Here is a 12,173-nt window from a genome sequence, read left to right as displayed (position 1 = left end):
AAATGTTGAAATGAAACAGCTCCAGCTTAGATTAACTCAACAATGCTGCAGAAATCATAAATTTAGGCAGAAAATGAGAGAAAACCCATTAAAACTACAAACAATCTAAATATGTACATCATTTTTCATTGAGCTAAAATATCTGTACAATCTTTTTTTCTATCTTTGTACAACCTCTGCACATCACACTATACATTATTTGTTTACAGGAGGTAGGATATACAAACCCGACCAGTAGCTTTACAGTATAGAGTATTATATGGCATATAACGCTAAACCCTCGGAGCATTGCCTATTTACAACGTTTTTTTGGTTTCCAGGTGCCTATTTACAACGTTTTTTTTAGTTTATGTCTACTTCTTCTGTCTTGAAACATCTGCTACCTCTTTTTACAGATTTTACTTCCAAGAAGATGAAGAGAAACTATGAGTAGGATCTAATCAATTTAAAATTCTGGAAACTTCGAGCTTTAAATAAGTTCCCAAAGAGATATCCCATTGTTGTCCCTTGAGGGGCCTTTGGTGGAGGGCTTGAGTTACGTCTCACCTGCAGTATGGTCTGCCCAATCTGCCTGCGAACTGAATCAATAATCTTCGGGTCAACTGTGTTTCCTGTCACGTCCGTGACATAGAAAGTGTCTATAGCTTTTCCACCTTTAGTTGAAATTTCTGCTCGTTTGATACACAAGCTGTTCTCCCTGAATATCCGGGTGATATCCGAGAGAAGTCCAACCCGGTCGTCTGTGCACAGCTGTAGTTCCAGCCCCTGCATGGCAAAGCAAGATGTATTAGTATCATTATAATTGAATACAAGAGTTCTCATCAGTTAAAAGTTCGCTGCACCTCGGATGCCCGCCTTTCAATGGCTGCTTCAAGACACTGTACAACACGTTCTCGCTCAGCTTCTGAGCTTATAGGAAGCCCGTCGACATGTCGAATATAAAATTCCTACAAAAAAGAAATATACGTCTCGTGTTAGATGTAAATGAGAAGATAGTTTCGAATTTGAACAAACATATCCATTGCAAGAAAATTCTTCCAATTGATTAGAGCATTTCACCCGATAGAGTGAGGTCAGCATAAGGTTTAAAGCGGTCATCAGTTTGTCAAATCCAGCTGCGCTTTGCTGGCTTGGCAAACCAGAACCATTTCATTAGGAAATATACGTACTGACCAATGATTAATCCCTCAAACTCAGAGCAACTTCAGAAAGAATTTATCTTTACCTGATAAGCTTCCATCCTCCCTGTATTGACCATTCCGTGAAAAACCACATACTGCATGTCCGTTAAAGTGCAGATGATGTCAAATAACAATTTTGGTCGATCTTTTGATCTCATGGTAACGACAGTGTAATCCTTCTGACTGCAATCCAACGCAGTTACATGGGGTCTTGAGCCCTTATCCTCAATTCTCTGTAGTTCTGCTCTTTCAACCTTTTCATAATCCCTGTCGGCAAACATAAGCTGATGCAACCTTCTATCTCTGTTTGTAACTCCAGGGGTTGCAAGTGTCATTTTGGCGGCCTTCAACTCACTGTTTCCTCTGAGAACATTGCAAAGTAACTCCTTAATTGTAGTGAGACGGTTTAAATCTTTAATTGCGCAACCAGTGGAATCATCTGTGACATGAACTACAGCAGCAGCTCTAGCGTTGTGTGTCCATATCTCAGCATTTACCACATTACAGTGAAGGTCTGCAAGAACTGCACACATTTCAGACAATAAACCAGGTCTGTCGGTACCACTGAGCTCAATTGAGGTGTGCTCTTCTGAGGGCATCACACCAACAGAATCTCTCATAGAGGGTACAAAGCTGGCATTGCTTTCAAGTCTCTGCAAAATTAAAAAGTCAAATGAAAAATTACAACCTTTGCCCATAAGTCAATATATTGTGGTCCACGCAAAGACCAAGTTTATAGGTGACACAGAAAGGTGAACATGAGCAAAAATAGGATGCCAAATATGAATGGTGTGCAGGCTATCCGATATATACCAAACCTAAGGAATTTGGGTGCTGTCAAAGGAAATCCTATCCATCTTACTTCAAATTGTTTAAGAACTAAGAGACAAACAATCCCCTAAACTGAGCATAGCATAACTGTTTGGTTCAATTGAATTATGATATTCATCTTCAGGAAAAGAATACAAAAGACAAGATTTGATTTCTGATAATTTCCTCTGACTTCTTAACAGCCAGAGGAAGAGCCATGGGGTCAAGTACATACCATTTGAATATAATTGATAATGTCCCGGTCTCTGATTTTTTTCCCATTCTGATCAATCACGTTAAACACTGAAAACAGAAAATTTAGAAAAATTCTTAACAAAGAAAAAGATAAAAAGATAAAAGGGAGGGGACAAAGAGAGAACTAGGGAAGTTCATATTTTTCTTCTTTAACTCTTGGCTTGGGAAGTTGAAAAAAAAACCTTACCATCCATGAACCACACCCCATCAGATGAGATGTAAGCTTTTGTTATTATAAGGTTTACTTCTGCGAGCACTTGGACAACATCTAGGAGAATTCCATGTTTGTTGACACTGTCAACCTAAATAAAACTTGAAAATATTAAACTGACGGCAAATGAAAAAGATATCCAAATGCTTCTTCTACCGAATTTTTAAAATCGAGATATACTCTCGTATTACATAACTGATTTCAACATATACATATGATAAGTAAACAGAGAAAAAAAAATCAGAAGGTGCAAAGCCTCACCTGGATAACAGTGGCATCCTCGCAAGTATCGTTGTCAATCACAACTCTGCAAGAACAAGAGGCAAATCAGATTAAGCTTCTTGCTTCTCATACACACTTGAAAGAAGAGGACAATCAAATGGCCCAAACCAAGAAGTTTCCTGAAGAGGGAGGTTCCAAATAAACTCTTATATGCCATACATAATCCAAAATGGAACCCTTGGCCCGGTTAGCATATTTGGAAAATAAAGAAAAGGGAAAAAGTAAAATAAAACTCAGTAGAGCTCAAGAAGTTTGTGGGTACAACTTATCATGAAAATTTAACCAGATGAAAAGAAAAGGACATCTAAACGGTGTAAAACTAAAACTTCAGACTCATGTTCCTTTCTTTTCCTCTGCTTTCTCATCAACCAAACGGTGTAAAACTAAAACTTCAGAAAACATACCAAGGGAGGAAAACCAGACTCGAGAGGAAACTCTCCCGGTTCAAAATTATAATTCAAGAAACTTAGAAAATGAAGCCAAAACAGAACAAATCACAGACCACAGTACAATACAATGATACAACATACTCCCAACCGACATCTCAAAAAATGAAGACAAAACAAAACCCAGGAACCCAAAAGGACAAAACTTTAGCAGAGAAATAAAAATCCCAGAAAGTTTGGAAAAATACCTGGGCGGGTTCATCCTCCTGACGAACTTAGAATACTCATCATCCATTATTTTTGTTTTCCAAATCAATCGGAAATATCCAAGCAACTCAATACCTCAAGACAGAAGGGTTTTAAAGAATAACCGACAATCTTATACTTCACAGTACATAATTTTAAGAAAGATTCTATAAAATGATGCCTCCTCCAACATTCAAGGAAATACCAGAGAGAGAGAGAGAGAGAGAGAGAGGGAGAGAGAGTGTGTGTGTTTGTGTGCGTCAAAAACTTGAGAAGGAAGAATGAAAGGAACGGTAGTAAGTGAGAAATGAAAGGGGCAGCGGGGTCTGAAAAGTCGTTTAACAAGAAAAAACCTTCGTAAGCTGTATTTCGTGACGTGTTTTGTTGTGATTGGGTAGGAGGCTTGTGGGCTCTCAAGGGGCTCGCGAGGTCTGGGCTTTTTGAACTAACGAGATGCGGAGGAGCGTCCGTACGATTAGCGGGGTTTCCAATGCCACGTGACTTTCGGGGGGTGAGTGAGGTGGCGAGGCACGTGTTGACTACAATTTGGTCGCAGATTTGCCGGTATTTCTGGCGGCAATTCCAGCGTGAGCCACTGGTTTTTTGCCCACGAAAATCAGATGCCGAACCTTTATTTGTTGAACTTGAATTAGAAAGATTGTAGAGAAGAGAATAAATGAGAGATTAGTGCAGGATATAATATATAAACCTTTTAAAATATTAGAATAGGTAGCAATTAGGTTAGGGGTATATTAGGGTTTTCTCATCCTGTCAAACCCACCCCAAAGAAAAAGAAACGAAGCAGTTACTTGAAAAAGGTGTTGCCGTAGCATGCTAATAATTAGGGTGGATGTAGGGTTTGAACCGACAATAAACTTATAAAGGAAGAAGCTGACTTATTAGGCCAAATTGGTGGGCCTTAATTAAGGGTTAAATTTCGTAATTAATTAATTAGGTTCTGGTTCTGGTTCTGTTGTGGGGTCCAAATTTGAACCATCGCCTTCGCCATCACTGAATATAATACTAATGAACAAGCAAGCACCTTATCTATCTCACTACTGCAGTCTGCATGGAAGAGAGAGAGAGAGAGAGAGAGAGAGAGAGAGTGTGTGTGTGATAAAGAAGCCACAGACGTGGAGTATGCCACGCTACAGAGCACGGATACTGTTTTGGACTTGAAAACAAGCATACGTACAGTCTAGCTACAGTCTTCGCTATATAATTGTATGTATATATACGTACACTCATTTTTCCTCTACATGTATTAAGTATAGTATAGGTAGCTGGTCTGGTGGTGGTGGGCTAAGGAAAGAATATAAAGGTCGACCAAAGGCATATATACTTACTTTTAATTAATTAAATATATCTCGATGGCAAATTAGAGAGAGCATATGAATTATAGAATCCAAGTGGATGCATGAGAATTCCATTTCCAGGTAACTTGGATTCTCTTTCTAGCTTTAATAAGAGCATCGATGAGATAAGGATTCAGGAGTTGAAATTCTATTACTTGAGATATTTATGGTATGGTCCTATCTCCTATGGACAATGTACAGCATACATCATGCATGGAGGAAGAATGTGAAACATATGTCACATGTGCATATATATATATATATATATAGTCCCGATTTCTTAGACCACAGGAGTTCAAGAGATTTGTAGTCACTCACCGTTGGATATAAATTCAACTGTTCACTCAATCTTGAACTCCTTTTAAGAAACTTTTTTGAACCATTAGATTAATATCCAACGGTGAGTAACCACAATATCTTAAACTCCTGTGGTCTAAATGATCAAGGACTATATATATATATATATCTTTACTTTAACATTATCCACTTCGCATCACAACCTGAATGAACGTTACTTACTCTCTGCCACATGGCATAATCAACATGGAGGGAGGAGCATCATCATCCTGCCAGCTAGACAGCTTAGACAGCTGTTATTTATGCAGCCTCAATGAAATATCTGCTAATGCATATAAAAAGCCAGATGCGAAGCGAATAAAAGACGCTAGCTTAGCTCGGCTTGGCCCTTGGGGTACTTGAGAAGGAAATGGAATGGGGCCCATGCGGCCATCCATAATCGCACACCACGTCTTGTTGTGGGCTTAAAAGAACCATAAAAACAAAACCAGGGTCCCACAAGGTTCATAGTCTCAATTCTATTTCTATACTCCTGTCCCCTCATATGGAATGGAATGGTTCAGAATTCAGATGGTGTGCGTTTGAAGCAGTAATTTACATCGTCAGCAGAATGTTGTAAAGAGCGTCAGCACTCTTCACCTCACGCATTTGGACTTGGAACACTCGTTATAAGAGCCCGATTCATGCTCATGTAGTGATTGGATTGAAGTTTGAAGTTTTGTGTAAGCCAATTCTTCTAAGTTCCACTCATCCTTTCTCGGATTCTTCTTGTAATATTTAATAATTTTAATCTCCACATATCAAACAACGATCATAACTAATAATCTAATTCAATTCAACTCACCAAATATAATATATTTATAATTCACGTCGGGACCTATAGTCTGCTTGATTAAGTTAAGTCAACTAATATAAGAAGGCTAGAGTCCCTGTGGAGTAGGGAACATTAATTGCAAGCATTCAACCTCCTCCCCTCCCCCTTACTAAAAAAACTTACATGAAACGGGAATAGTACTGTTTTGTTATCCCTAGCCAATAACTTAATGACATGTGAAAAAGTTATTTTACGTGTTGTTGCATTATTAGCCCGAAATAGCAAAAAGTGTTATCCTCCAAGTCTTTGTTGGTTAGATTGTTGATAAATAAGAGTAAAGGAAAATGATCACATATGGGCTCAAACTTCATGTGTTTATGGGCTTGATGTGTAACTTGTTAGGTACATACAGACAGATACATGACTTGGGCTTCCTCCGCCCTAGTAAGTAATAACTTGTGGGTTCCGGTTTATTTGGTCAGCCTTACATGGACCCTTTTATAACACTTTCTAGTCTCATCCAAAACCAAAACCATAAAAATAATCAGAAAGACGAGAAAATGTTGAGGCCAGGCCAGGCCACCACCACAGCACACCACATATTGTCATCATCATGAGCTTTACTGGACTTTTTTCGCGTGTCTGTAGACTGTATGTCTTTATGAGCTCATGACGTGAGGTAAGGTAACAAGAAAAAGAGACCGGTTTATGATTTACTTGATCCATCATCCTCAAACCCTCCCCTTCCCAACTATTTATAATTTATTTATGAATTTAATTACTTAAGGATTTATAACCAGGCGTCTTCTCCACAACTAAAACTAAAACCTTGTCGTGGCCAGCCAATGCGATCATCAAGGACAACTTTAGAGTTGAGAGTCAACTAATACATGAGACTTCAACTCAACTAGTGCTTGCTTGTGAGCCACATTTACTATTGAGAGAGTGGTCTCTCTGTCTGTCTGTCTGTCTGTCTGTCTATTATCAATTTTCAAACCAAAAGACAAAAGTTTCCTCGTCCTTTTGTTTAATTAATAATTATGTTCTGCTTCTCTTACTAATGTACGGTAATGAATGAAATTGGAGAGAGAGAGCGAGCAAATGTAGTAGTAGTTGAGTTGTAACTTGTAATGTAATGGGCAATAACGTGTTGCATTGCCTGGTCAATGGTGGGTCAAGGAGGACGAATTGCGAAACTTCATGGTAATAGCAAGCAGCTACGAGCTCACTCACTCTTAAATAAGATGGCAACCGACTGTTCAGCTAAAACTAAAGCCCATAAAACAGAGCACCATGCCTTGGCTACTTACCTTGTCCTTCACCTTGAGGACATCTTTATTTTGTACGTAAAGATACAATACAATACGATTCGAGTCCAATCCAAGGCCCCGAAAAGGCGCAAGTATGATATGCATAATGCATTTTGTTCATTTCACACCCAGTTAATTTGCTGATGAGAGAGAGAGAGACCTGCAGCATGTTTGTAATACAAGAGCACATTTTACTCCTAACACCACAAAAATTGTCCGACATTCCATAAACACGCAAAAGTTTCTTTTGTACCGACCAAAGTCCTTCATTGTTGTCAAAGTAAGTTTGTGAAAGCTGCTTGAACAAGATCTAATTAACAACAATCAGAAGAGAAGAGGAGGGGGTGAGAGTGACATGCAAGTTGCACCATAGTGGCATTTTTCTCAGGGCACATGGAAAAGTGGTTTTCTTGTTCCTGGTGATTCAATTGGCTGAGCTGAACATGATCAACCATAGGTTTTGACAGGCAAACTAGGTGGTGTCCAATGTGATGATATTGCATTACTGTTGATTCTAGTAGAACCTGGTGTACACGTCAATTTTACATTTTGACCTCATAGGCTGCCACAATAATAGCAACGAATAACAAATAAACGAGATAAGGCAGAAGCCGAAAGAGATTAAATAAAAAAGAACAGACCATGACAACCTTAAATGTCAACTACAAGAATGAATGAGAGGGCAATGATGCAAAGCATACTACAGCCTTAAACGTCATTTTCCAAACACAGATAAACCTCTCAACTACTAACATGCAAACTTCGCCAACATTCTTTTTGTGACAATTTTGCAGGGTAGTTATCTTGGTTTATATGAAGTACATGATTTTACACCTAGAAACTTTCTTAATTTTACATTAAAGTTCTTCGCAACTTCTTAAGTTGGAGGAGGCATCATTGATAACAATTTGCAGCCAAGCAACATCTTGATCATCTGTCCACAATGATCATATGTGAACCTCACAGAAAAACTATTCAAACTAGAGAAGGGTTGGAATTGATAGATATTTGCATTTATAGACAAAGATCAATCTGATGACTCCACAACAAGGCGAGACAAGTTTGATAAGTCCCTAGTTAAACGGTTCTCCAGATAGTAATGGCAATCAAGATAATTGAACATATTTGACTGAAAAGTTTATGTTATCAGGAAAACTGAACGGAGTTCTAACTGTTTCCTTCATAAGTGCTGACACTAAAACAAGACCATTTCCCCTGATACTCCTTATAAAACACCAAACACAATCCATTCTACTGTGTGACAATGACAAAACTTGATCTACCTGATGATTACAAAGTCTCACAAATCAGGCAATGGTATGTGCATTAAGTGCTAATCCTATGACTTCTATTTCTTCATCAATGGCTTATGGCTCTATGTAAACTTCAAGCATAGCTGATGGCTCCTAAGCTATGTACAGATGAAACAACAATTGGGATACAGGACACAGTGGCCAGTATAAAATGACAGATAATGCAACTCAGAAACTCTAAAGAAAGAAAATACGGGAAGTTTTTCGTTATAGTGAGGCTCTTTGGCAGACTCTAGTAATTTCTGGTTATGTAAGTCAATTAGCATATTCTCGATATGTTTTCTAATTGCACTAGCGATAATGTTAGCCAAAATCAATGATAGATTTAAGGTGGGTAAACCAGATAGATTGCCACAGCTACATAGTGACTTGAAAAAAGAGGAGTTCCTATTTGAAGTTCTGGCCCAAAATACATTAGGATGTAATATTCATCTCCAGGGATTGAAATGCACTTGGACACTCAAGTAGGCAACGGTGCAGGACACAAGGCTATCAGCCCTTAAAGGACACTACTGCTTTGAGACCAAGGAAGGTCCTTGAATGATAATCAAAGGTTCTTTTAGAAAAAGTAGCAAAGAAGATAAAGTCAGTTCGATGAAGGAGATATTCACAATTCGCTGTTCTAAGACTGCCATTCTTAAAGGAATACTCATTCACCTGCCTACAAGAAACACTTATTTTTAAACATAGCTCACATGAATTGTGTTGTAGAAAATATCATGTGTATAAAGGATGTAAAACATACAAAATTCATTCCTAATGACCTGAACATACAGGAGTTTGTGGATGGGGATTGTTAGTCAGAGAAAAGAGTCCCTGTTGTCATAACAAAGAATTCATGGAGAAAAAAAAAATTCAAATTACTTATAAAAGACAAAATGAGATTGGTCCAGAGAGGTGTTCTTTGGAAGTGATATGAGAGAGCAATTAATTTGCATGTAGTAGTAGTAAGATAGATAATTGGATAGGTAATTGCCCCAGAACATAATGAAGATCTTAGATAACTAAGAACCCTTTAGTAGATCTATGAAGAAATTGGATAAGTATGACTATAGAACTCTACGTTTAAATTTTCACAAACAAACTGAGCACCACTTCATCCACACCCAGTGAAGAACAAAATAATTAAAGATGCCTTACACTATAATCAACACACCTCTGAATTAAAGCAGCAGCTAAGTCCAAACCCAAACAATTTGACCGTGCAAAATCCCACCTGCACGAGCAACACTCTTAACAATCAATTCCCCTTTGGCTAACAGAAAGAGCAGTGAAAAATTAAGCAGAAGCAGAAGCACCTGTATATGGAGACTTGAGTCATGCAGTGGAGAAAAAGAAGGGGCAAAACAAATCCAGTCCCTATTGAACTCTCTCAAGTATCTCTTTCCTCACCTTTTTTTTTTCTTTTCCAATTATACAATACAAATACCATTACCAAAAACAAACTCAGTCTCCCAACAAAATGCTACTGCTTGCATGTCCCTCCCAAATTTCACAGAATCTAATGTGACCAAATGTTCTACTGTCCTGAGCCTTGAGAGTCATCCTTAGCAGGGGGTTGCTGGTGCTGGTGCTGGTGCTGGTGCTGGTGCTGGTGCTGGTGTACTCTAGCATGCCCCATCTGCTGGTAAATCTGGCTCAAGGCTTGTGAGTTCAAAACCCCAATATGACCATCCTGAGACAACCCAAGCTCCAAGCCAGGAAGCTGTTGGTTACTCCCACCACCCAAAATTGAGGTGAAACTCATAGGACCCATGTTGGAGACAGGCAAGTCAAAGCCAGGAAAGCCAATCTTTTGCATGTAATTTGAACTCTCACTGCCCAGATTTGTTGTTGATGGACCAGATGATGACTGGAAACCAAAGCTACTGACAGGGGGCCATAGCCCAGTGGCCACATGGGGTCTCCCCAAATTCCCACCTACCATTGCCCAACTGGTCCTACTCCCTGACCCAATACTGGACCCCCCCAATTCATCAATCTTTTGGTGCAATCCAGCTGATAGAGAAGTCCCCTGCTGTGAAACAGAGCCTCCTGCCGCTGTTAAAGCCGATGCTGGTATCGTACCGGTCCCGGTGGCTGCAATTATCGACGGTTCGGCCTGCTGCAAAAGCCACTGTATGGTTTCCCCATCAGATTTGTGGCCCAATTCTCTGGTCAATTGAAAAATTCTTGCTGCACACAGAGCAGGCATCCGTATCCTCCTTCCCCTGCCTTCAACCTTTGTGTGTCTGTCTTTGTTTGAGCTTCTCTTGGGCGCCAACTGCTTCTTCCCCTCTTCTTTGTCTGCAATCACAATCTGGAAATCTTTGATTTCAGCAGGTTTGTTCTCACTCATGTTGGGCTGCTGCTGCTGCTGCTGCTGTTGTTGTTGTTGCTGCTGCTGTTGAGGCTGTGGGAGGCTCAAGAAGCTGGGTATCTCTTGTGTCTGCTTTGAGCCCTTGGGATCCATGAACAGGGAAAAAAATTAAGGCAAAAAGAAAAAGGGGTCCTCTTTGATTGAAGAAGGTGACCTGAAAAGTCCTAGACTTTCATGAGTTTTCACTGTTTTTGGCAAAGAATGAGAAGACAAAACCAAAAAAATATTAAAATCCCAATGTACCCCATTGTCAAAATTTAACTCTAGGTAGACTGGGTTTGGTTTTTTTTACTCCCTCCTCCTGTGAGTCATTGTTTGAGTCTCCTCTCTCTCTCTCTCTCTCTCTCTCTCCAAACTGTCCTTTCTTTCCTACTTTTTCTCTTACCCCTTTTGACACTGTAGCTAGTTTTGACTACGCAGATATGAAAGCAACTTTAACTGCCAATTTCATATTTTCACTACCTCATCTCATCTCATCTGTTCATCAGTCAGATCAGATCATCATCAGACACATCTAAAGCCCATTTCCCACATTCCATGGAGTCATAGCATATGGACCACACCATGGTCCATCCATCCATGGATTCCCCTCTCCCTCCCTTTCCTCTCCCTTCATTATTATAATTTCTCCTCCTGCACTGCACTGCATTGCATTCCTATAATAATTGCAGCAGCAACCAATATATGATGCCATCTCTTCTCTTGTAAGGGACTCAACTGCCAAGCTGGATGCTTGAGATTCCGACGCCTGGCATCTCATGAATGGCTTTGCTTCTTTCCCACTCTTGTAGGCTCTAGGCCCATCCTTGAGATATGTTTTAAAAAGGATACAAATTTTTAAAAGCCACTGGAAAACAGAGTTATAAAATTTATAATGGGATCATGTATTACAGTACAGGCAGCAGCAGCTAAAGATATGGGGTTTTCACAGACATAGACCATAAAGGATGTTGTTGAATTGCATTGCAGCAGTAAGCAGTTACATTACATTACATATATAAAGGGGGTGAGGTTTTGTTTTTGTTTTTGTTTTTGTTTGCTCTAGTCTACTTTGTTCGGAGATTTTAGATTAAGGGGAATCATACTATCTTAGTGGGACCCTGGGGCCTCATACTCCAGTTTCTGACAGTTCATGGACCATTTACAAAATCTTACTTCGCATGGGAGTGTGCTACATTGGATTTTTACAATTAGACATTGCTTTCTGGACCCAGATGATATATAATTTTAAAAACCCGATTACTTTGTTTTTTCTTTCTTTTTTGGTTGATCAAAACGTTCAGAATTAAGACGAGGAAGATGCAAAGAATCTATTAGTGTAGTGTATGTGAGTTTAGTATGTTATCGATTCTCT

General features: G+C 39.3%; 2 protein-coding genes across 3 annotated transcripts; both read right to left on the bottom strand.

Annotated features, from left to right (window-relative positions):
- Positions 89-4,018, bottom strand: LOC18784379 (ACT domain-containing protein ACR6). The gene is made up of 7 exons (XM_007215327.2): positions 3,374-4,018; positions 2,719-2,764; positions 2,434-2,548; positions 2,227-2,294; positions 1,226-1,834; positions 843-947; positions 89-765 (listed from the first exon to the last, which is right to left on the bottom strand). The coding sequence occupies exons 1-7, from the start codon at positions 3,418-3,420 to the stop codon at positions 424-426; spliced, it is 1,332 nt and encodes a 443-aa protein (XP_007215389.1). The 5' UTR covers positions 3,421-4,018; the 3' UTR covers positions 89-423.
- Positions 7,748-11,110, bottom strand: LOC18781726 (transcription factor TCP20). 2 transcript variants are annotated; one of them, XM_020560248.1, is made up of 3 exons: positions 9,759-11,110; positions 9,617-9,676; positions 7,748-8,081 (listed from the first exon to the last, which is right to left on the bottom strand). In XM_020560248.1, the coding sequence occupies exon 1, from the start codon at positions 10,910-10,912 to the stop codon at positions 9,980-9,982; it is 933 nt and encodes a 310-aa protein (XP_020415837.1). In that variant the 5' UTR covers positions 10,913-11,110; the 3' UTR covers positions 7,748-8,081; positions 9,617-9,676; positions 9,759-9,979. The 2 variants fall into 2 exon arrangements, with proteins under 2 accessions (XP_020415837.1, XP_007217748.2); XM_007217686.2 differs by lacking the exon at positions 7,748-8,081 and having other exon boundaries at positions 9,377-9,676.

The sequence above is a fragment of the Prunus persica genome, chromosome G3 (assembly GCF_000346465.2).
Source record: "Prunus persica cultivar Lovell chromosome G3, Prunus_persica_NCBIv2, whole genome shotgun sequence".
NCBI lineage: Eukaryota > Viridiplantae > Streptophyta > Magnoliopsida > Rosales > Rosaceae > Prunus > Prunus persica.
Note: the sequence above shows the minus strand (reverse complement) of the source record. Positions and strands in the feature narration are given on the sequence as shown.

Bases quoted from the DNA above. Each gene is read 5' to 3' on its own strand.
- LOC18784379 (XM_007215327.2), bottom strand. From the start codon at position 3,420: ATGGATGATGAGTATTCTAAGTTCGTCAGGAGGATGAACCCGCCCAG. The intron at 948-1,225 runs GTAAAGATAAAT...TCTTTTTTGTAG, and splicing joins GGAGGATGGAAGCTTATCAG to GAATTTTATATTCGACATGT. The intron at 766-842 runs GTGCAGCGAACT...TTTGCCATGCAG, and splicing joins TTGAAAGGCGGGCATCCGAG to GGGCTGGAACTACAGCTGTG.
- LOC18781726 (XM_020560248.1), bottom strand. From the start codon at position 10,912: ATGGATCCCAAGGGCTCAAAGCAGACACAAGAGATACCCAGCTTCTTG.